Source organism: Canis lupus, chromosome 28 (genome assembly GCF_048164855.1).
Source record: "Canis lupus baileyi chromosome 28, mCanLup2.hap1, whole genome shotgun sequence".
Classification (NCBI taxonomy): domain Eukaryota; kingdom Metazoa; phylum Chordata; class Mammalia; order Carnivora; family Canidae; genus Canis; species Canis lupus.
In genome coordinates, this window is record NC_132865.1 from 5,191,093 (window position 1) to 5,217,421 (window position 26,329).

The 26,329-nt window shown below is 39.9% G+C and overlaps 1 protein-coding gene across 1 annotated transcript in view; it reads right to left on the bottom strand.

Annotated features, from left to right (window-relative positions):
* SLC26A7 (solute carrier family 26 member 7) overlaps positions 1–26,329 on the bottom strand; it is a 112,962-nt gene that overhangs the window by 78,937 nt on the left and 7,696 nt on the right. Inside the window, exons 3-4 of the mRNA XM_072803951.1 lie at positions 7,644–7,754; positions 5,551–5,723 (exon numbers count right to left, since the gene is read on the bottom strand). Coding sequence (XP_072660052.1) covers positions 5,551–5,723; positions 7,644–7,754 — 284 coding nt within the window. The remainder of the gene's footprint in view (positions 1–5,550; positions 5,724–7,643; positions 7,755–26,329) is intronic.

The following is a 26,329-nucleotide window of genomic DNA, read 5'->3' on the forward strand; positions in this document are numbered from 1 at the left end:
AAAAACAAAGTCACCTGTTCTTGGATAAGATAATTCCATGTCATAAAGATGTCAATTGAAAATAAATAAATAAATAAATAAATAAATAAATAAATAAATAAATTTAACACAATCCCAATGAAATCCCGATAAAAATATCAACAAATCCCAATAAAAACATCAACAAATTCTTTTAAATGGAGCTAGACAAGTTGATGCTAAAGTTCAGAAGAAAAAACAAACATGTAGGAATAGGCAGAAATACACTAAGACATAAAACCTAGAAAGACAGACTAATCCTACCAGATTAAACCATACTACAAGTCTGCATAAGTAAAACTGCCACAAGAATACATCTATAGACCAGTAGAATAGAATAGAATAGAATAGAATAGAATAGAATAGAATAGAATAGAACTGATCTAAATAAATATGGAAATGGTAAGGTGGCATGATAAATCACAGAAGCAAAGGTAAAATTTTTAATTAATGTTGCTGGGCAACTAGGCGGCCACTTGGAAAAAAAATACAATTAGATTCTTATCTCCTACCACACATAAGAATAAACTCCATACTGATCAGGAAAGAAAAGATTTTTAAAAACTTCATATAGAAAATAATTTAATAAATTTTTAAAAATATGATGAATTCCTCTGTACACTTAGTGCCAAGGGAAAGCTTCCTAACATTGACAAAGTCCAGGGGCAATTTAAAAAATGGTTAATAAATCTGACTACATAAATTTTTTCAACTGCATGGTAAAATAAATTGCATGCCAATTAGACTAAAACACTTGCAGCATATATCACAGATATATCCATATATATAAGGATAATATATATAAGGGCTAATATCCATAATATATAAAGAACTCTTAAAATTTGAGGGAAAAAGACCAAAACCTTCAGAGAAAAAAATTAGCAAAATATATGATACAAAATATAATTCACAAAATGAATACAAAACGGCCTTAACTATATTCAAGATGTTATAACTTGACATTACTCATAATTTAAAAAATCCAAAATTACCCTTGAATATGATTTCTTATCTGATTGATTAGAACTTAGAAGTCTGACAACACATTCTGTTGGTGAGGCTGAGAGTGCTCTCATGTATTTCTGTAGGAATGCAAACTGCTACAACTGTTTTGGACAGGAATTTAAAGATATCTAACAAAACTATATATGCATTGACCTTTTTAAACAATATTTTATTTAAATTCAATTTGCCAACATATAGTGTAACACCCAGTGCTCATCCCATCAAGTGCCCTCCTTAGTGCCCATCACCCAGTTACCCTGTTTCCCCCCAACCTCCCCTTCTGCAGCCCTTTGTTTCCCAGAGTTAGGAGTCCCTTATGGTTTGTCTTCCTCTCTAATTTTTCCCCACTCAGTTTCCCTCCTTTGCCATATAGTCTCTTTCACTATTTCTTATATTCCACATATGAGTGAAACCATATGGTAATTGTGCATTGAGCTTTTGATCCAGTAACTCCATTCTAGGAATTCACCTTGAACAGACACCACCACCAATATGAAAATACATATGCATATGCATGGCAACATTGTTAACAAATACAAAATGCTGGAATCAAATGCCAAAATATAGATGTGTTGAATAAACAATGGCATATATCCGCACAATCAAGCACAATGCAGCAATAAAAAATCATGAGGGGCATTTCTAGGAGCTAACATGGAATGATTCCCAGGATATACCCTGGAATTTCCATGCAGCAAGAAAAAGCCCACAAAAACAAATCAACAAAAAAAACCTTCCAAAGATAAAATTAAAAAAAAAAAAGAAACAGAAAGAAAAGTGCTTATAATACATGACACATGAAGGATTAACTTCTTTAATATTCAAAGAGTTCATACTGATCCATATGGAGAAAATTAATGATCCAATAGAAAGATGGGCAAAGGATAAGAACATAAAATTCATAGGAAAGCAGTAAATGGCTAATAAACCTATAAAAAGATAATAAAAGAGTATCAAAATAAAGCAACGATCTGTTAAGTGAAGAAAATCAAATACAAAAGAATGCTACCTTTCACGTAAGAAAGAAAGGTAAATAAGAAAAAACTCATTTTGCAAAAGTATAAACCAGAAATGAATGAGACAGGTTATCCATAGGAAGTGGGCGAGAATACAGCAGAAAGGGGGTGGGCTGGGGAGAAGGACAGTTCTCTGATGTACCTGTTTTCAGAGTCTCCTCTTGCTATAGTAATTAAGTCAACAAATGTCAGACTCAACTCTTTTAAAATCACAAAATTATTACTTGGCATGATGTCTGCTATTTCTTGATTTTCAGATTCTGAATAGTTCATTTTTTTAATTCACCGGCTTTTCTGCAAATCTACCATGTGCAGAGTGCTAGGCTAAGTGCTACGAAACTGGAAAATAGATTAAGGTACTGTAATTAACCTCAAATACCCTCTGTTCCAAATAATATCTTATGTAGAAAACAAACCAAAATATTACAGATGTACAGAAAGTTGGAAGAAAAGCAAAAAGGAAGCAATTCTCAAAAGAAAACCAGAATTTTAAGTTATGAAAACAGTTTGCTGTTAAGTATACATCTTAATTCTAATTCATTGTTTATGCCATAGTTTCTCCTAAAAATAGTATCAGACAGGGGCACCTCGGTGGCTCAGTCGGTTAAATGTCTGCCTTTCGCTTTGGTCGTGATCCCCAGGTCCTGGGATCAAGCCCCACATCAGGCTCCCTGCTCACCAGGAAGCCTGCTTCTCCTTCTACCCCTCCCACTGTTCATGCTTGCATGAGTACACTCTCTCTCTCCCTCAAATAAATAAATAAAATCTTTTAAAAAATAAAAAATAAATTTAAAAATAACATAGAAACGTTAAAATTAAAGAGAAGAGCATACTAGAATCATTAAAACAATGTTAAGGAATGTAAGTCAAGTAAAGAAGCAGAGAAACAGTTGCATGGGAAAGGAAGTTAGATAAATAAAAGCAACAATTTAGGGAAAAAAGTTATTGATGAACTACCAGAAGAGAAGGCAAAAAAGGAAAAGCACTAATTCACAGAGACCTTATTATGTAATTAAAAAAAAAAATGGCAGATCAGTTCATCAATCGAATGTGTTGGCAGACATTGAAGAACCTGTTTCCATGACCTCGTGTGACACAAAATACAAGAAATGTCTGTATAGGTAAGCCTCTGGTAGTAGGGTTCTCAGTTACTTACAGCTGACAGCGTTTCCAACTGATACACAGTCTGTGAACCAGATTAGATGTGACTGTTTCAAATGCCTTAACAATATAATTTTATTAACCTAAGTATTTCCATCAGTTGGAATTTAAAATAAATAAAACAAGGTAAACAAACAAACACCTTCTGCATTTGTAGAAGCCAGACCTCTTGGGACTGCCCTCATATTCAGTAGATTTCAAATCTGAAGGAGGAAAGGAAAAATGACCGAAAAGCTGACTCTAACAGATCCAACAGACCCTAGGGTTCTGGTTGACAATGGACAGATGAGTTTGGAGGTCAAATAAAGTCCAGCCATCTGTTCAAAAATTGGCTAAAACGTGGGTCACAGATCCAGGATCAGAGCTAAAGACAAAGGAAAGCAGATGTTTGTGAAGTTATAAGACAAAATATGCGACTCTCTGGATCAGATTTTACGTGTAATAAAAGTCTATGAAAACCAAATTATTTTTATTATCTTTAATAATATCCTGTTTTACTCTCATGATTCTAGGGAGTTTCCGTCCGAGAAAGGAGACGTGTATTTTTTATGTTGTTAGAATCATGGCTTTTACTTTTATATTTTATTATCATTTAAATTCTTACTACAAATATGCTAGACAATAACAAAATACCTGATGATTGTTTTAAACTATGGACAATGGAGAAAAAAAATAAACTATGGAAAGTGGTTAAGGTAAGACTAAGCCAAAGTTTGCTGGGTCTTATTGTTAGTTACACTTTCCTGGATTTTTATTTTTATTCTTATTTTTATTTTTTATTTTTTTACTTTCCTGGATTTTTAAAAATACTCATATGCACCTTAAACTACTTGTTTCATGCTTAATAGAATAAAAGTTCAAACCTAGTAAAAATAATAAATTCAAAGAGAGATATTAATGGAAAAAAGTGGGACCAGAAGGAGTAATGATATTATCTTTGCTATGTGAATAGAGAGATTTTTATTTTATTTTAAATGAGCAGAAATTAAGGAAAATCTATACCAAATCTACGGCAACATACCCATTTTTGAATCACCAATTCACACGGCTGAGGGGTTCCGAGGTGGGCACAGATGACAGGTCTCACAGTGGCCAATCGAGGAAGAAGAAGCCACTAAGCTTGCCTGTGCAAGTCTCAAAATACATGGACATCATCCATGTTTAAAAAAATAAAACGAAGGTTACAGGGTACTAAGGCAACCAATTTGCTGTAATCATGAAAGCGGAGCCAGTGCTGCACAAAATACCTATCAGCCTTCTGGTCTGGTGACTCCGAAGCAAAGCTCCACTCAGATGGTCTATTTTTTAAAGAACTGGGTTAGTACTGGTCTTACATCCTAAATTCTCCTGCACTTTTTACATTGCTAGAACACAATATAATTCTAAAAATTTCTGTTTGCTTCTCGCTAGATCACATCTTTTCTTCCAAATTTCCAATTCCAGGCAATCATCAACTATTCTCCTCCCCTCTTGATCTCTACACCATCTTCGACCTTGTAAATGAGGTTACACTGTAAAACAGAGCCTCTCTCAACCCAGAAAACAGCCATCCAGGAAGTTTATGTACCTACAGCTCGGCATCAAACAGAAGAAGTCAAAATGGCTAGCAGACAAATTCCACGTCTAATAGTCAGTACTTTCCTACATTTATTTTATATTCACTTCTGAATTATCTAATTTTGATAACTATTAGAAACAGCTAATTATTACATAGTCTGATATTTTGAAGAGATAGAAAGACTAGAGCAGACTCAAAAAAAAAAAAGCTCAAAAAAAGCTGCCTGATATTGAAAGAGGCAAAGTCTGTGAGTCCAAAGACCTCACACCTGTGAGGCAAAGTCTGTGAGTCCAAAGACCTCACACCTGTGAGACCTGGTCTAGCACAAACAAAATGCCACTTGTTACTGCTATCGGCTGCCATTATCATAAACTCTGAAAATTGGGAAGGACCCTGGAAACCTGGTCACATCTCTTCTCATTTCTCATTGTAGGAACTTCTCCTACCTCATCCTACAGTGATGAGCCAGTCACTGTATGAACACAAGAGCTTGTCTCATTGTCTTATAAAGAAGCCCATTCCATTTTGTAGAGCATTTTTTTTAGAAAGCTTGTTCTTACGTCAAAAACTGCTTCCTGGTAACTTTGATTTCTTGATTTTGATTCATTTGTTCAGTGAGCACTTACAGAGTAGCTACTCTATGTAGTAGACAGTATTTCCATAAAGATAAAACACATCTGCCCTTCAGCCGTCTAGAGAGACAAAAACATGATCATGAATAAAAGCAAAGCACCAACTGCCTTTCCTTCCACACTCTCCCTTTCTTCATTCCCAAGTCTCAGGACCACTTACCTGAATCACACCTCCCAAGAAGGAAACGGCTGCAGCAACACCAATCCTTTGCAGCTCGAAGTCTGACAAACCCAGAGTGCTTGTGTTACTCCGTGTGGTGAGGTTCCCACTGCTCAGTGGGACAAGCCGTTCCACTGCATTGGCTGATATTAAGGATGTCAAGGCGAAGGTGCCTAAAAACGGATGGTAGAGGGATGGGGAGGGAGGGAGATCTTCTATTAGTAACTGATTTAATAGTAATGGTTGGGTTCCACCATTAAAACTGAATCCATGGTGTAAAACCAAATAGATCTATAGGAACCACTCTTCTCAGAACCCCCAACTCATCCACCCTTCACTCTATTCCATGGGAGAAGTAGAAACTTTCCTGCAAAATGCATATTCCTTCAACACACAGCCACACTCATCTACTTGCTCTTCCCAGGCCGTACACTTTCCCACCTCTCTACAGACTTGCATAGAGAATGTCCTCAGGGCAGGAATTAAGATCACTGCTTAGACTTGTAGGCAAGTCCTCTATTTATCAATAATGTGACTTAAAGCACATTACTCTGAATATGCATTATCTCATCTATAAACCAGGGGTAATGATATCTACCTTTAAGGGGTTGGGGGAATATAAATGAGATGATAAATGTGAAAACCTCAGTTAGGCTCAGTGTTTAGCTGTTAGCTCTTCACTTCACTTTTAGACCTACACAACTCATTTCAGACTTCTGACTTTTAAAACTATAGGATAATAATATTTTTAAAAGATTTTATTCATTTATTTGAGAGAGAGAGAGAGAGAGAAACACATGAGCGGAGGGAGGGCCAGAAGAAGAGGGAGAAGCAGACTCTCTGCTAGCAGGGAGCCTGACGTGGGGCTGGATCCCAGGACCCCGGGATCTTGAATGAAGGCAGATACTTAACCGACTGAGCCACCCAGGTGCCCCTGTAGGATAATAAATTTATCTTGTTTCAAGCCACTAAGCTCCTGGCAACTTGTTACATTAGAAACAGGAAGAGTATTCAATAACACAAACTGACCACTGAAGAAATAGACACATACTTAGAGGCTGAGACCTTAAGTACACAAAATAAATAGAAATGCCTCTACAGATATTTCTAGTTAAAAGTATTTTTATCATTATAACCTTAATAACTAAGATTAAGGTATCATTTTTGTAATAATAGTAACCTACTTATTATATCTTATGTAACAAGTACTAAATGAGACACAGTACATCAACCGTCTCATCTAATTCTCACTACAATCATATGAATTTTTTTATTTCACTATCCAGAAAGCAGTAAATAGGCTTTCAAAATGTTGTCCAAGGATGTGCAAATAGCAAACAACAAAGGAGACATACACCTAGAACCATCTAAAACCCGGGTTTTTAACCAGTTTGCTCTATTATCACGGTGAAACTTCACATTCTATTTAGTAATGCAGATGTAGGGCATTATGGAATCTAGCTTGGAAGAAACCTAAAAGATCATTTACTCCAAGTATCAATCACATAAAAAATGGTTTTCAATATTTGAGTAACTAAATTCTAGATAGCCTTTTCTTTCCCTCAAAGGGCTCACTTTCCCTCACTTCATTGTAAATTCAGAATATATGTCCCTCTCTTATGACCTTTTAACAACTTAAAAGTGCAAAGAATCTTTAAAATAACCTTGATTACATAATAATTCAGCAATAAGTCACAGTATATATTGGAAACGGAAAGTTAAATGTCTTGCCCTAATATTTGCTGTGGTTTTCAGAAGTAAAGTTAGAATTGCTTTGGAAATGTAATCAGCAACTAATGAGCAGTTATTTTTTAAAAAATGAATTATTTATTTTAGGAAGAGAGATAGTGTGCATGCACGCACACATGAACGTGGAGGGGAGGGGCAGAGGGAGAAAGTGTCTTAAGCAGTCTCCTTGCTCAGCGTGGAGCCCAGTGTGGGGCTTGATCTTATGACCTTGAAATCACAACCTGAGCTGAAACCAAGAGTCAGAAGCTTAACCAACTATACCACCCAGGCAGCCCTCTACTGAGCACTTCTAAGTCCCTTTCATTAGTAACATGAGAAGCATAAATATAGACAGAAATTATTACCTGTGGCAACATGACGTCCCATTCCAAATATGGCATAAATGATGGCAGGAAATAGAGACCCATATAAACCGAACACTGGGTGCACAGATGAGAGAATCGCAAAGGCCAACCCTGTCAAGCAGACCCAGGTAATTAGGACCATCTTACAATTCCAAAGTTTGTTTATTTATTTATTTATTTATTTATTTATTTTTATTTAAAATTCAATTTGCCAACATATAACACCCAGTGCTCATCCCAACAACTCCAAAATTTAGTCTACTACAAAGTAGAATGGATATTGGTTTTTTTTTTTAATTACAAAAGAAACTATGACCTAATTATTCTACTTGCTCAATGAAATTCTAGCATTACTATCCTAAATAACAGGAAAGTCTCTCATTTAGTTCATATTTAAATTTCAATTCTAAAAACCATTATTTTTGGACCACTACCGTTCCCCTTGGTCACAGAGATGTCTGCAAGAAAACATTGGTTCAGAGAGTCTTTCTGGTAACAGTGATAACATCAGAAGCAAAATATCTCCACACACACTTCGAGAAGCATTTCTACATTTTTTGTATCATTTTACTGGCACAGTAATAAATAATAAATAATCCCACAGCATCTGTGGGAGAGGTAGGATTACCAGCATTACTGCTGATGTTGAAAAAAAGATGAAAAGTTCAGGAAGGCTGGGCAAGAAGGACACACACTCAAGGCTGCCTTGTTGGCCACTGGCTGGCTGGCCTTAGACTGTACACGATGGCCGGGCTACGTGTGAACCTATGCACTTCCCATACTGGACCCAACCTATTTCAGATATAGTTTCTTAGAGTGAAAAAAATTAACTTTGTTTAGTCAAAGAGTAAGTAAGGAATAACCCATCGATGTTCATTTTTATTCCTCGTACACACTACTGCCTACATCATTTGTATGTTATATACACATAGAAAATCTTCTTAAAATTTTTTTTTAAAAAATAAAATTTTCTTAGACATGTCCAAACAACCACTAACTAGAGGTTTAAATGTGACCACAATACATGTGCGCATGAGTTCATTACAGTGATCTTGCTTGTGGCCGGTCCTTGGCATTAAACAACTAGTTAAGCTAGGTTCTGATACATCCATTCAAGTCCACACAACATATTGAGAGACATGTGATTGAACATAATGCACTTTACAAGGTACAAAGAGATCTGAGGAAGGAGGTGGCATCAGAATCTAGATTATCTCAATATGAGGTTAATTCATTATTCACACTGTGGAGCCTGACAATACGGTTCCTAGATCAATATATATGTATTTTTTTTTTACTGTTTAACATTCACTGTTTTAAGTGTAATTTCTTTTTAAATAAGTAAACTGTAGCTATACATCAAATATTTTTTTAAACACGACCAGGCATTTTAGCTTTAATTAAAAACCATAAAAGGTCTCCCCGTGACTGTCCCTTTTTATTTTCAAAAACCCGTCTGGATTGATACTTACCTACAGTGTATTCCTAAATGTTTGGTGAAAATAAATAAAACGTGGTTATAGAAGAGTCAGTGGCAGAGACTGTTCTAGAATTCCATACACGCAGGATGAGAGGCAGCATTCTGGTTGTTGGGAAGGACAATGTTGAGCACTTCTCTGCCCCACCAGCAAGCCCCTTCTGGCATTTATAGCTTATGCAACCTTGTAAAAAGTGTACATCAGCCACACAGAAAGCTAGAAAATAACTTTTCTCTTTCATTTTCAGAATGAGTTACCTGAAAAAAATTACCTGACGAGAGATTGAACGCTGAGTGTTCCCAAGTAAGAAAGAAAATGTGGCCCCCATTTCAGAAGACCACCCAAATCTACCAAATCAATGATGGGGGCAAAGGGAAATTGTATGCAGCCTCTTTAACAAAAGCATCTTCGATAAATCACATGCACGCTAAGTTTTGATAAATGTGAGAGATATCAACAGGACAGGAGCTGCCCCATTTGGATACATTTTTATTTTATCTGCAATAGAAAATGTATAGACAGAGCCAGAAGCAGTGGGATCCTCACCTCTTGCCTTGTGAATAGCTACCTCTTTTTCTGTTTCCTTTATTATAAAAGTCCTTTCTCTCTCTCTCTCTCTCCCCCTCTGTTTCCCTCTCCCTCTCTCTCTGACTCTTTAATCCCCCGCAAATCTATGTATAGTAAAATCAGTTCAAAAACAGAGTTTCTTCAGATTTTATACTCTTATCAAATTAAAATGTATTCACATCGTGTAAAGCATGTTGAACCCAAGTCTTTAAGAGATCTCTAAACCAAAAATGTAAAATATTACTTCAGTAGATTCCTCTGCAAAAACAACCTTAAAAACCAGAAATCCTGTAGACACTTCCTTCATCTCATCCCACACTGATGCTGAGCTTTCCCTTCGAGCAGCAGTGTTTCACCCCCAGCCAGAATCTGTTTCTCTGCGAAAACGGCCATGAACAATGGCCAAAATAAAAGAGGAATGGATGAATGCAGATAAATGGTGCTTTAAGATGTCAAATACTCCTTCCCCAAATAAGAACCAGAAAACCCAAGCCATCCCTCCCCATACATCTCCAAAAAGCACAGAGGGCTGGATAAAGTGTTCATATTCTGATTCATTTATTATTCTGGGTCATAAAATAAGCCACAGACATATTTTCATCCATGCACACTCACACAGCTAAAATATGGTAAATATTTCATTTATTTTATATGGTAAAGCACCATATTAAAAATACGGTGAAATAATTTTCACCAAAAATGGTGAAAATACTAACTAGTTTCAGTCACTTAAAAATTACCAGCATTATCTACACTCTTCTTCCCCCCCGACCTTTTTTTTTTTTAAGATTTTATTTATTTATTCATGAGAGACACAGAGAGAGGCAGAGACATAGAGGGAGAAGCGGGCTCCATGCAGGAAGCCCGATGTGGGACTCGATCCTGGGACTCCAGGATCACGCCCTGGGCCAAAGGCAGATGCTCAACTGCTAAGCCACCCAGGGATCCTTCTTCTCCCCTTTCGATACATTAAGAGCAAGATCACAACCCTCTAACTCTATTTTGGGGAGGAAATACTGCAAATGCTAACAGATACTTGTATTACCTAATCTAACTTAAGTTAGAGGAGAAGCAAGACAACAAAAAAAAGCATCAAGAAATAAAAACACAATAAGTATCAGGCCAAAGGGTGCCAAAAGGGGGTAGGGCGGAAACAGAGAGCAAAAGGGGAGGGGGGGCAGAGAGAGAGAGATTAGATTGGAGGAGGGAGCCCAAACCTCGAGGTCCTTAGAGAGCTGATCATTTTTAAAGATCAAAAATCATATATCAGTAATGCAAGTCTGATATAAACACAGAAGAATGGCCACTTCCTGAAGGCTCTGAAGGATGCAGTTTTTAAGAAAACTTGTTCTGTAGGTATAGTGATGGTTATTAGGGCACAGAAACAGAACCGATGCCTTCTTGCCACATCAACTTCACCGGTAGTTTCGGGGCTTGTGAACACTACCAAACATTCGAGGGGCCCTGAGCACGAAGCCCAACATTTCCCACCATTCACCTTGGCTCTCCCACCCAGGCAGGCTGCAGTGCCCAAGGCTTCCCTGAACACCGGGCCTGACCCCTGAGCGAGGAGCACGAAAGCAGGTAGGTCTCTGCCTCTGCTCCTCCCGTAAGCTCTTGGCTGAAATGGCAAGAAAGCCACACAGCACCTGGGGAGGAAGAGAACTGTGTAGCACAGAGAAGTTGATGCTTAATACTTTAAGAGACAGATTTCTATTTCCATGTCAGCCGTGTTATCTGGATAATACAAGACAGCGATTATTCAGAAAAATCAGAGAAACCTGGAACTGCAAAAAGATCATGTCTAGAAATTAAGAAATGTGTTGGAAGCTGGGGGTGGGTGCAGGGGTTACACACGGGGAGACACTCTGTTGGAGACTCTATGTGTGGTTGGCTTACTGACCTCACCTGTTCATTCTGAGGTCAGGCAGCTAGGACTCAGCAGCACAGGTTTTACTCCCCTTAGAACTGTGGTCAGCATCTTTTAAAACTCTGTGAATCGAGTTTCTATGAGAAGTAATACCACTGAATTGTCTCATTAATCTCTCCAACTTCTAGTACACAGGAAAGAAAATATTTGCACAAGTATCAAGGAGGCTGAACCTAGGCTGATGGGCTCATGCAGAGACCGTAGCAGCTCCTGGTCCCTGCACCCAGCCTGGATCTAACTGAAGCTGGTGCCTTTTCCACTCAGCACTTTGTGCAAATTAGAGAAAGGTGCTCCCTGCTGGGTGATCAACCTCACCTTATTTTTTTTTTTAAGATTTTTATTTATTTATTCATTCATAAAAGACACAGGGAGAGAGAGAGAGGCAGAGACACAGGCAGAGGGAGAAGCAGAATCCATGCAGGGAGCCTGACATGGGACTCTCTCAGGTCTCTAGGATCAGGCCCCAGGCGGAAGGCGGCGCTAAACCACTGAGCCACCCGGGCTGCCCTAAACCCCACCTTATTTGTGACCTGTGACTGAGGAACTGTCCTGTCCCTCAGAAAAGCATGGATACCTTTAGCTAGTCTTCTGCAAAGAAAAAAAAAGGGTGTGGGGGAAGCTTTTAGTTTAGTCCCTCTTAGAATCCTGCTAAAGCACCGTATTCAATTTGTTTTAAGTTGCCAAGCAGAAAGCAAACATTACTTTCCAATTCTAAATGTCAGGCCCAGAGATGACTTGCTGAATCCGGAGATGATAGAAGAGGAACTCTAGGGTCTGAGATATTTATTTTAAAACCAAAGCCGAGATCCTTATCCTAATAAGTCATACCACTTAATAAATTATAGCATTATCCAAATGGCATCACCCTCCCCCAGTAAGGATAGTTCCTAGGAGTAAAAGCTAATAACAAAAGCTTAATTATTTCTTATGAACGTCTGGGGGGGGGTTGGGATAGGAGGTAGAAGAGTGATGTCATGAATACTGAGCATTAGAAATATTTTTGTGTGCATTTCAGAACTTACTCGGAGCCCAGAATCGCTAAAGATAGAAGCTCTTAAATGTTCTCATTCCAAAGAGTAAGGACTAAGCACCAGTAATCCCATGAGTATAAGAGAAAGTGTTCAGAATTTAGAGAAAGCACTAAGGACAAGACTCAAAGAAAAGAAGCGAAAAGCTCCAATCCTCTGCTGCATTCCTTAATCACCGATTTGAGGTTCTTATGATTAGCCTTTTTAATGAAAATGCAAGGACAGCTTGTACGGACAAAGGAAATGGAGCCCAAGGTGATCCTGAGGTACTTGTCCAGGTTAACAGCTAAAAAGGAGAAATTGCTACCTAATGAAATGAGGTGTCATGCGGTTCTGTTCTCCTCCCTTCCCTCCCTCACTGTCTCTCCTAACCCCCATCTCTCTCCTCCCCACCTCTCCTTTCCTCCTTCTCTATTTTTTTAGAGATTGTATTTACTTAAAGATCTTATTTATTTGAGAGAACTACAGGGAGAGCACGAGCCCAGGGGAGGGGTGGAGGAAGAGGGAGAAGCAGACTCCCCACCGAGCAGGGAGCCCACACAGGCTCAACGTGGGCCTCGATCCCAGGACCTTGAGATCATTACCTGAGAGGAAGGCAGACACTTAACCGACCGAGCCACCCAGGCACCCCTCTCTTTCTCTATTTTTAAGGTAATCTCGTATTTTCTGATTCAGAGAAGGTGGTAGAAACATCCGGAATCAAGACATTGGGACACTGGGAAGATAAGAATATTGAATCCCTACAAATGGCCTATCAGCTACACATTTTAGCTCCTCTTCAAAATGAAGTCATTTGTCCCAGGGGTAGAAGCAAAATTGGTACATTTATAAATCGAATAATGAAAAGTAACTTAAAGTATGTGGCCACACACACACACACACACACACACACACACACACACACACCAAATCAGGACTCACACGCAGTGTGGGATGTTTCTGGGCCGAACAGAGAGAATTTGCACGTCACACAGACGACCAACATTTAGGTCCTCAAGAGAAGCAAAGCCTAGACGTGCCTTCGCTCCATCCATGGATTCTAAAAGGGAAAACCTCTGGGTCCTTACAAATCTAAGTTGACTAGTTACCACCGACACCGACGTACTGCTGAGAATATTGACTTCTCAATTTTAGATAGAACCTTCGTTTGTAGGGCAAACTACATGGACAGCTACCCCACGCTGACCAAAGCCACCACCACAGTTTGAAATGAATTCTTCCTGAGACAGATTTCACTGCCAAGGAGGTACGTATGGAGCCCCCCCAAAGCCTCAGTATCTCTGTCCCTCCTCTACTCCTGCAGGATGGAATCCCTGTCTGCAACATGGGAAAAATGTCACCACCTGCCCTCTGGCTGAACAGGTCATTAGTTTCTGTTATAAAACATTTGCAGTTTTTAGCCACCCATCTCCAGTCTCCCTTCTTTTGGTAGCAGGACACCAATTTCCTTCAGGAAGTCCCTCCTCCCACCCAAAGAGCAAGGGCTGAGAAAGGGCAGTTGACCTCTGCCCCAAGCTCATGGCTCAGCCTGGCCAATCGGGGATTTGCATCCCCTTCACCAAAGCATCTGGTTTAGAGAAGGACATGGGATGTATGTATGTTTTGTGAAATTCCATTACATCTTTATTGGAATTCATTATTAAATGAATAATAATTACTTAAGAATGTATAGCTGACACTGTGTATTAAAATACCTTGTGTAGTAATTAAATATGGAAATGACCTGAGTTGTCGTCAATATGGAGACCATTAGATGAATTTTGGTATAACAGAACGATGGAATATTATCCAGCTATTAAAAAGAATGAGTTAGACCCATATCCATTCATCCAGAGACATGTCCATTATATATCGTTAGACATGACAAACAAGTTGTAGGCGTATATTTTCTATGTAGTATGTTGTGTAAAAATCCAAGGAAGAGGTTATACATCTTTTTCCACACCCTTGAAACTTTTTTCCCTTGTACATTAAGTTTATAAACCTATACAACTTACACATTTTTGATAGAGACTTTGGAAAGCAACCTTAACATTATCCTGAATGTTGGAGAAGTCATCAGTTTTGTTTTGTTTTTTCTTAATGGAAGCAAGGTGGTGATTTTTTTTTTTTCAAGGTGGTGATTTTTAAGTGATCACTCTGGCAGTTACGTGGAAGACACATACAATGGGTGGAAAGAGGAAGAGGTAGGGGGCTACCGCCAATATCCAGGTAGAGGAGTAGAGAAAGGAAGTACAGTTCCATCTAAGGAGGCATTATACACAGTCCAAAAAAAAAAAAAAAAAAATCAGTTCCCGGGCCCAATGGCCTTATCACAGCGCACTTTCTTGCCAGAACATGTCACAGGGCCAAAGGTGACTGGATGTGAGGGGACGTGACAGGAAGTCCGTATAAGAATGCGAACATCCTGGGCTAGGCCCGAAGAGCTGGGCAGGTTAGCCTAAGAAAGCTGAAGCAGCCAACACCCAAACTGAGGGAGTAAAGGAACTGTCAGATGCATAAGAAGAGAATTAGGAGAAAAGAGCGTTGAGCAGCCAAGGCCAACATCTGTGGCAATTCCATAGAAACAGCATACGTGACAAAAGAACAAAAGCACTCCTGGGGGCCAGTAAAAAAGATAAAGTTACAGCGTAAAATTAGCTACAAAGGTGAATATTTATTTACACTGGGAAATCACACTAAATTATAAATTCTAAAAAGCTGACAAACTCCATGATCGAATATCCATAAAAAATAATATATTATTTTTTTATCACAAACTGCCTGATTACAGCTTCTATACTCCTTTTTCCCCTTATAATTTTAGGCTGGCTATTGTCTGAACACTTCTTCATCTGACAATGATTTTTGTAATTTTTCGTATAGAGAGAATGGAAAGATAAATTTGGCTTTCTTCTTGCACATCAGACATTTCTAACACATCATTTCAGGCGTTCTCGGCCTCGCCGGTCTCTCGTAGCTCTGCAGGGGCTGTCTGACTTCACGCAGTGCCATTTGACAGCTTCTCTTTTTCTCAGCCTGGTGCTTCTCTGTTGACACCTGCTCAGCGATTCTGTTACTGCCCAGACGCCCGCATGTCAGCTCAGAGGAGCACCCAAGGGGTGAGCCTTTAGCCGATGACAGAGTAAACTAGTGGACACACGTTTCCTCATTTCTCCCAACTGAAAGATCGTCTGGAGGTGCAGCTGAGACCTTGCTGGGGGCACAGCCCCCGTGGCAGAGCCATGGGACACCCTTGGAGGTAGGCAGCCCCATTTGGGGGATCCTCTGGCTCTCTCCCTCACAATGCCCCCCTCCTGCCCTCTGCCCTTGCATTCCCTAATCACAAAGTTGCACAGAATCTCTCTGACTCGGGCTCCAATTTTGGGGGAATCAGACTAAAGTAACCATCGTGTATTTTTGGTTTTTTATCACTGATAGATTAGAAATTTTTATTTTAACTGTGTAACTAATTACTAATATCATGTATAACTCAAACTGTCAAGTTGAGAAAGGCTCTTTTGAGATTCTTGATAGCTCTAAGATTTCAGGGCATTTTCAGTTTTCTTGTGCACAAACTTAAATATGATTTGAGAACTGCCGACGCTTATTAACTAGTTTCTTAACAATGCCCTTGTTACACCACTGTCCAATTGCTTTTATTTGATCTCTGTCAGCGTCAGCCATTGGCGGCAACTTCCTTTTAGCCAGATTCCCCCCAAGCATCTGCAGCCATTCCAGGGCCACTGGACATAAGAGGCGCCAGCCAAAGGAAGCTGAGTTGGGAAGAGGCAGTTAATCAGCTTCTGTTAAAATATCTCACTTTGAGGATTTTACAAAAATATATGACCGTGTGAAGACAACTGACCTTGGAAGGGGCACAAGCAAATAGAGATGCAGCATTGAACAGGATGGATAGGAAGCACGGAAATACAAGCATGATGTGTTCTTTTTTTTTTTTTTAAGATTTTATTTATTCATGAGAGACACAGAGAGAGAGGGGCAGAGACACAGGCAGAAGGAGAAGCAGGCTCCATGCAGGGAGCCCGATGTGGGACTCGATCCCGGGACCCCAGGATCACCTCCTGGGCCCAAGGCAGGCGCTCAACCGCTGAGCCACCCAGGGATCCCCATAATGTGGTCTGTATGTGAATTACCAAGGGCCATGGAGGACGATTAGTCAGCCCCCACTTGAGAGAAGTGTTCTGGGGGATGATGCCCTTGAGTGAGAGCGAGAGCTTTTAAGAAAGACAAACAGGTTGAGGGGATATCTTGTGACGTTTGGGAGAGTGGATTTTTATTCTCTAAGGAAGAGGGGTTCCTAAGGGTGCACTGGTAAAGGCTGGCCATGAGCTATCCCTGGAAGCACAAGCCAGGGAGGATGCCACACACTGTGTATCGGAGGAAGAAAAGGGGAAGGAGGAATGACCAAGAAAGAGTCTGATTTCCTGTCGTGATCAAGGACCACAGGAGCCAGAGGCAAGGGTCCAAGTGTCAACCCAAGTACACGCCACACATGCCATTTCTTTGTTTCTTCTTATGGTACTGCCTTCGGACTCCGAGACCCACTAATTAGGAAGAGAAAGAGACTGCAACAGTGGCCCCTGGGTTCCTGGGCTTGAAGTAGGTCCGTTTGAAAGACTTTCTCCGGGTCACTTCCATCCTCTAATATTCTTAATACTAGAGCTGTTGACCTTACTATATTCAAAACTGTAATTTTCAAGGGGTGGGGGGAAAAGAAGTAATCCCTTAGCTTTGGCGACATAATCACATAAATAAACGTCAGACCCTGGCATGTGAGATTATATCACTCTTCAGGCTGTGGTGGTTTAAATCACTTCAAAACTGGATTATGCGCCGGCACCATGCTCTGAAAGGGTTAATTCAGTACTTAAAGATAATCCAGCTACTTCCAGAAAGGATTCGTGAGCTCACCAGTTTCAAGTGGCTAAGTGTGTTAAGAGCAAACAGTGAGGCCCACATGAAAATGAGCAACTGTGGGTGCAGAGGGAAGGCACACGTAGCTAATCTCCCACTCCCAACCAAACTGGGGAGCCCTCGTCTACGCAGACCAGCGCATGCAGCCACGTCCAGCCTGGTTTTCCCTTCTCCCTAAGGCAGCCTCAGAGGCCGAGGCAGCTTGGCCACACAAACCGGATCAAAGCGATAATGATCCTCCTGTCTGCACAGCGCCATCCTCCAGCAATACCCCCACGTTTACACGCAACGAGCTAAATGAGAATGATCACGAACCCACGGGATACAGAGAGTCATTAATATGGTCCTTCACCCGGTCGTGGACGTCAGCGCTGGCTCCCGGGCACTGAGACCCACACAGAATGATGCGGGGAGCCTAAAATGCTAATTTGGCTATTTGGCATCTCTTCCCATTCCCTTTTGGATTTGTTTCCATTTTTGTTTGTTTTTTGTTTTTTGTTTTTTTTAGCTGGGTGGGCAAGGAAGGAAAGAGAAGTGGGAAAGAGACGGAATGTGTGCACGTTCATGCATAGAGCAGCTGCGGGTGTTCGGTGGCATCTGTCTAGCAGATAGATGGTATCCGTAGTAGCTGCAAGTAAGATGTGAGGCACGCATCCTGGCAAATTTGGGAGGGCACCCTCAACATTTTGTAGGATGCCTAGAATTTCTCTCATTTAATTGTTTTGGAAGATTTCAGGCAAAACTGATTTTTTCCATCTTCTCACCTTCCTTTTACCTTCAAGCAGCAGAGCTAAAACCTACACATAGGAAAACATCTGCCTCGAATGAAACATGTACTATGTGCCATGCACTTGAGATACATCGATTAACGACCCAGATAAAAATCTCCAGCCTCTCGGGAGCTTACATTCTCATGGGAAATAGATGATAGCGATACAGGCACGGAAATAACAGCATTTATTTATTAAACACTTCTTTTGTGCTCGGTTCTGTGCTGAGCATTTTATTTTCTCTCATTTAATCTCCAAAGTAACTCTATGTACTAGTGTTATTATTCCCCTTGTGCATATAGGAAGACTTACAGCAGCTAAAGAACTTGACCAAGTGATGTCGCTGGAATTCAAAATTGAGGTCTTTCTGATAGTTATTCTGTAAGTACTTAAACCTTTTGCTGTGCACCCAAATCCATTTTCAATTTCGTTAGAGATAGGAAGGAACCTGATGTATAAACTCTAAGGCTCTTGCCTGAACCAAACAATTATAGGTGCAGATTAGAGAATGATCAATATGGTCAAAGTTGAGAGAAGATAGAAAAATATGCGACCCATAGTCACAGAACGTTTTATTGGAAGGTAAGAATTGAAGGACGAGTTGAGGATAGTAAGAATTTTTTTCCACAACTTGCCCTCGGTCCTGAAGAGTCGTATCATTAAATATATTTTCCAGGGCTCTTGTCAAAGTTCACATTTTTGGTTTATTTTTTATGCCCTGGCAAGTCTATGTTTCATATGTACATTTTACCATGTCAACCACACTCTCCTTAGAACTCTGACCCCCTGGCTCCCAGAGCGCTGTGATGCTCAGGGACCACGTCTTCTCGAGAATTCCCTTTTGCTAGCTCCTTGGCCACTTAAATGTCAGTGTTCCCCAAAATTGCTTCCATTCTGATTTCTCTTTTTGTTCTACAAACAAATCATGAATTTTCCCATCGAACTCCACGGCTATAGTCTCTCCCGAATAGAATTTCTCCTAACTAGTCTTTCCTAACTATTCACTTGCCTCTGCCAAGTATGTAATATAAGCTGCTGCCAGAGTGATTATTCAGGAACACAAATCTTTGTCATATCCTGGCATCCCTCTAGATACACCAAGGCTCTCCATCATCTTGGAAAATAAAGCTCAAACACTTTGGCCATGTCCATTCAAGCCTTTTATGATCTGGGCCCTGCTACCCTTTCCAGATACAACTCCCACCAAACTGGGTTACTAATGAGTATTTAAACAAACTGTGTATTTTTATTCTTCTTACCCTCACATATGTTTTTCTCGTTTGTATTGCCCTTCATCTATGGACTACTTGGGAGACTATTATTTAGCCTTCAACATGTAGTCAAAGTATAACTTCCTCTTGAAACTTTCCCTAAGAATAAACCTCAACCCCACTCTAGCAAGAGTTGATCATGCTATCAATGCTATTACCATACCGAACATATTCTTCATTTGTACTATTACCAAAATTATTATAATTATTTGCTTTTCTGTCTAGGTCTCCAATTAGATTGTGAGATCTATTGTTAAGGAAGATCTATTGTTAAGGAAGTAATAAATTACTTCCATTTATAAGTAAGCTATTATGTGTCAAGCAAAGTACTGGAATCCTTTTCTTTTTTTTTTTTTTTTTTTGTTTTGTTTTTTGTTTTTTGTTTTTGGAATCCTTTTTATGAGGGCTCTGATAAAAACAGAAAGGGTCCTAAAAATGAACTGTTACATTTACCCAGATTTACCAGATACTCAATTTGCCCAGGATATGAGGAGAGAAACAAAGGGTCAAAGACAAAGAAAGGTACTGGTTATCAGGCGGATGAGGACATAAGCAAAGTCAAGTGGCCAAGAAACTGTAAATAGTTCAGGAAATAAGGTTAAGAAGCAGCTCATTGGGATCCCTGGGTGGCTCAGCGGTTTGGCACCTGCCTTTGGCCCAGGGCGCGATCCGGAGTCCTGGGATCCAGTCCCTGGAGCCTGCTTCTCCCTCCTCCTGTGTCTCTGCCTCTCTCTCTCTCTCTCTCTCTCTCTCATAAATAAATCTTTAAAAAAAAAAAAAAAGAAGAAGCAGCTCATTGCAGAGGTCAGTACCAACCCATGGGTATGGAAGGCAAACCACACTGGGCAGAGTATGACTGGGAGCGTTAAGACTTCTGATAGGTCCTGACGCTCTTTCCCCTTGACACTCTACTGGAGTAAATGTGAACAGGAATTGCCCCACGGCATCTTTCAGTGTTTTTTCTGAGGACCAAGTTTCTATAACATCCGTCTAGACAAAACACTGGACCAGGGAGCAGCAGAGGGCAAGAACTTTCCTCCTACTTTACATTAACTGCTGGCTAATGCTTCTTCTTCTCACTGCCTCCCATGGGCTCAAGTCTACCCACTGAAATATGAAGCCTGCTCATATACTGGGTAGAAAATTAGAAAAGACTTGGAGATCTGTCCGTGTGCTGGCTTCTTAGACCATAACTCACACCCTTCTTACCCCAGAATCTTGGACTCGGGTCCTAATTTGCTCCTGTATTTCACCTTAGCTTCTGCCACTTTATTCCCCAGGTTTACCTTTTGTGTCCTGCTCCCGTTGGTTGGCATCCAGGTGCTAAACTTTATACCCACCAGGATGAATTTGTATGTCTTAGTTAACCTTCCTGAACCTGACCTCAATTCGACCTCTCAAATATCTTGATTCTATCCCCCTCTCTCCAGTTACAGCTACAACCTCAGCTCAAGCGGTAGACCAGAAGTTCTCAGACCTTTTCTCCCCACCACCCTGTACCTCCCTCACCCAAGAGGAGGGCTGCTAATTGGAGAGGTCAAAGTTGAACACTCTGATGAGGACACATTTCTTTTTTTTTTTTTTTAATTTTAATTCCAGTATATTTAACATACAGTGTTACTTTCAGGTATACAACATAGTGATTCAACAACCTCCTACACTACTCAACATTTCATAGCGATAAGTGTACTCATAATTCAAGGACACATTTCTTGATGGGCACAGGTATATCCACACATGTACATTTTTCTCTCTATTTCTTAATCCATGCTGTTAATATAATAAAAAGACCAGGGCCTGGCTCAAGGTAAGCTCTGATATATCTTTCTCTTGCTATCTTTTCACAAGCACATTCAAACCTTAGCTTTACAAGAAAGAACACCTCTTTGATCTCAGGTCTAAGTTGTTTTTAGTACAATCCAGCTTAGCTTTTTTATTTTTTCTTTTTTTAACTTTTTTTTTGTTCAGCTTAGCTTTAAACACTAATGCAGCAGATAAAGTGGGACACTGGTTGCCATTCCCTAAATGTTACCTGTGTATATAGTTCCCTTGAGATCCTCTCTGGAGAAGGAATGATTAGCGGGACTTGATTTCTTAAAATGCCATTTCATATAATACCCTATGTCTATACCAACCAAGACTTGACCACTTTTTAAGACTGCCACTTGGGTCTCTATGTTGGTCCAGTTTTCACCACCGACTATTCATTTCACGCCATGTTATATGGATGGGCTTGTACTACTTTTCAGGTTCCTAAATAAAAACACAGAATTCTTTGGCAGCTGCCTCGGTTATACAACCTACTCACAGCCGAAAGTGGCTGAAACCAATACTCCACAAACTTTCATTAAGAAAATGTTCCCACCCTTACATACCCACACCAGATTGAGATCTTCAAGGCTGAATAACAAGATCATATTCTCATATACTTTGTACAAATTTCTGAGGAAGGAAAAATAATAAGGCCCTTGTGGGCTGGATTGTTGTCTTATACTTCTCTGTCTCTTTCCAAGAACATAGCAAAAGACTGTGTATTCTTTCAATTGAAATATTTCTATTGAAAAATGAATAAAGCACCCTAGGAAGACAGATTAGTATTCTTGAAAACAAAATAATTAGGTGGCAGTAGGTACTTCCAAGAACTACACATAAGAAATCAAACCCAAACTGTGTGGGTAGTGATGAAAGTTTATTTCCCTCTGGTAACTGGTTTGTGGTGGTCTTAGAATTGTTATTAGCAAACCACAGTATAATCAGCTGTCTGATTCACAGCATCAGTGGGTTCGGGGCTAAGCAATATTACAAGTGGGTCTCCCAGAGTAAATTTACATATATTCAAGAACCATAACTACATGCAAATAAAATTCCTACAGACACACATTCCCTAGGTTCACAGACAAAGATTGTTCACAGACAAATATCATTGGTTCTAATCGCTGGAGGGATTAAGGCAAATCACATCATTCTTTCATACCATAATACATGGTTTGTTATACAGGTGAGAGCTTCCAAGAGTAAAAATAAAAAATTACCATGACCAAGAAGCTTCAGGATCAACAGCCCTACAGGCTGATAACACAGAAACAGTATGGGACTGAAAGTTTCCATGGGGAGAATAGCCACCAAAAGGAGAGTGAACATAGGGAAATTCTGTCCTGTCATCTCAAATATGATTTTTTGCTGTCAGCAAACATTTGAGTACCTCCTAGGTACCTCATACTTTGATAGGAGCTGAACGGGTTTCCTAGGAAAACCCTTCATTGCTGAAACCAGGATGGTTGATTACCCAGACTATAAATAGCCCCTGCCCTCAAGGAACTTACAACTCTAGAGAGAAATCAAAATATAAATCAAAAACAAATGCAATAGATAGTTAAGTAGATAAGTAAGAGTACTAGGAGAACAAAATAGAGGTATCAAGTGCTTTGTGAAAGCCTATAATTCTCAGTCCTAGCTGCTCATTTTACTTCACTTTTTAAAATTAGTATTAGTTGAGGAAGCTAACTAAGGCCCAGAAAATTAAATGACTTGCCCTAAATTCCCCCAAATTCTAATTTAATTGGTCTAGGGTTTGAGCATTTTTTTTTAATGTGCCAAAAGAGACTCTAATATGCAGCCAAGGTTAAGAACCACTGAGCTAAACCCAGCCCTGATATATGCTTAGATATAATCAGATGAAGATATAATCCGTATAGAGTGAATCAGAAAGTGGCTGAAAGGAAAGATTATCCATTTAAGAAGAAGTAGTGTGCACAAATGTCCTGAGGCAAAATGAGTATGATCCTTTAGAACTCTAAGCAGTTCAGTGTGAATAAGGGTGAATCAGAAGAGATGTGGTTGGAACAGTGAGATCTAGATGTTGAAGGGCTTTGAAAAACATCTTCAGAAGTCCAGTGTTGTCTAATGTGAGAAAAGTTGGCTATCTATAGCCATAACTACCTTCTAAATCATCTTTGCTTTTATATTAGATATTTTGTTCTTTTGAATACTGTCATGAATTTGGACAATCATGGTATCCTTGAGCTGAGTCTGAGAACATCTTGCCCCAGATCTGAAGACGATGAATAACAAGAATGAAGTGGTACTGATGTAAAAGAAGAGGAAGTGTTGGGGAATATGATAAATTGGAAAGTCCATACCCACAGAAAAGGTACAGGCACCAATAAACTCCAGTCTGCAGTTCCCATTTAGGAGTCATTTGCTTTTAGATGATTAGATTCATTATTATTTTTTAAAGATTTTATTTATTTATTCATGAGACACACGGAGGGGGAGGGGGCAGAGACACAGGCAGAGGGAGAAGCAGGCTCCATGCAGGGAGCCTGACGTGGGACTTGATCCGGGGTCTCCAGGATCAGGCCCTGGACGGAAGGCAGGGCTAAACTGATGAGCCACTGGGGCTGCCCAGATGATTAGATTTAAATGAAGAGGACAAACCTCTCAGCTTTAAAATGAAGTCTTCTGATATTTAAATGTTGGCTCCCAACATGATACAAATCAATAAAAACAAACCTGTGGTTTCAGTTCCAGGGGAAGCCTTTGGAGTTCCAGGGAGCCATGAGGGAAGGGATGAGAAGACAGTAGGGGAAATGAGAGAGAGAAATCAAATAGATGGTGTAAAGCAAGGATGTTATAGAGTGAAACACCAAAAAAGGTCCAAAAGCCATTAGCAGAGGTGTAGTTGAAGGAATTTAACACAAAGATCCCTATTATAAAAAAAAAAAAAAAAAAAGATCCCTACTATCTAACTCAAAAATTTTTTGTTGTAGTTTGAAATAAACAATAGAGAGACAAAATTATAAACAAGAAGACATTCCAACTGCCATGCAAGGAATGATGGTAGCTTTTAATTAAGATAAGAGCCTGGGCTCAGGAGTCAGAAAGACAAACATTGAAACAGTCTCTCTACTTTACAGAAATTCTATTACTTGACACTACAAGCAAACTAATTTGCTTTCCTTCATCTATAAAATATAGATAATAATAGTATCAAACTCTTAGGTTATTCTTAAGTTTGATTAATACAATACACAATGCATGTTGAGTACCATTTATGGCACATTTTAAGCATTCAGCAAATAACACAATATCTATTAAGTACAATAGTACAATATCTATTAATGCCATTAATATCAATGGTCACAAGGGCAACGGGCATCCGGTATACTAATGAAAGACATTAAGAGGGAATAATTTAGAGAACCTCCTCAATTGAATACAGTTGTTAAGGGGAAAAGACCATAAAGATCATTCCCAGACTTCTGGCATAGACAACTGGGTGGATGGTGGTGACTTGCAGTATAATGCAGAATATAGGATAAGAACTGATTTTGAGAGGGAACATGATGTGTCCAGTTGTAAGTATGTCCCTCAGAGACATTAAGATGGTGTTCAATGGGCAGCTGGATATTTATATCTAGTACAAAAAAAAAGAAAATTGAGCTAAAAATATATTTTTACAATTCACCAGCAGAAAAGTGGCAGTCACGGAAATGGATTAGCTTTTTTTTTTTCTTTTTTAAGATCTTATTTATTTATTCATGAGAGACACACAGAGAGAGGCAGAGACACAGGCAGAGGGAGAAGCAGTCTCCATGCGGGGAGCCTGACTCGGGACTCGATCCCAGGACCCCGGGGTCACTCCCTGAGCCAAAGGCAGCTGCTCAACCACTGAGCCACCCAAGTCCCCTGTAATGGATTAGCTCATGAGAAATAAAACAGAGAAAAAGATGATCAAGAACAAAGACTGGAGAAACAGGCTATTGTATTTTTTTATTTATAGAAATGGTGTGAAGCTGAGATGGACCTATGTTGCGGAGCTCATGGCCAACAGAGGGGAGCAGTCTTGCCTGGTGGGCAGACAATGCCAGTGGCAGAAAAGTTAGAGCTCCAGGTAGGCCCTCTTCTCTTGGACTCAGAATAGCAAAGGATAAACGTCTGCAGGGTTGCTCTGGGCAGGGGTGGTTGGGGTTAGAGATGGCATCTGCAGTGACAGACAAGAGCAGAGCTGAGATGAAGGGGAATAAACTGAGTGAAGATGAGTAAGCCTGGTTACAGACCCATGGCACTGTGTTTTTCACTTTTATTGCCCCCTCATCTTTAGTAAAGTCTCATCCAAACATCTGATCTGTGTGATCCCTCTGCCACATGGTAAAAGCTATTATTCCTTGATGCTCAGTCCAGGGTTAAAGCACATGTCCCCTCCCTCTCGCATTTGAAGCAAGTCTAACAGAGGGCAGTGAAAAGCTCTCAAGGAAGAGAGCAGGAGCCCTGGTACGGGAAAATCTTCCCAGTAGCAGAACCCTCTTTTGCTCTCAACCGGACTCTCTGGGTTTTATTTCCTCAAGCAAGGTGACATGTTATCATAGGAAGGGACATTTGAGGGCGTGATGTGAAGGGAGGCCAGTGCATTCTTGTCACCCACAGTCAGCCCCCCCTCCCCCACTCAGGTTATATCTGTCATAGTTGAACAGAACTGGGGAACAGAAGGCAGTGAGGGGTGGGTATGGAGCCTGGTTGATGCAGATCTGAAGCCCTCTTCAGCTGTACTAGAATTGGGGCATATCACCTAGTGGTCTGAGCCTCAAACTCCTCTTCTCACAAAAATATATTTAAAAAGTACAGTGGGACTTCTCTCACTGGGTTCTGTAGAATTAGAAAAAAAAATTGCATAATACATTTAAATTGTAGCAGCACTCAAATGTGTAGTTAAGGTGATTAGAAGC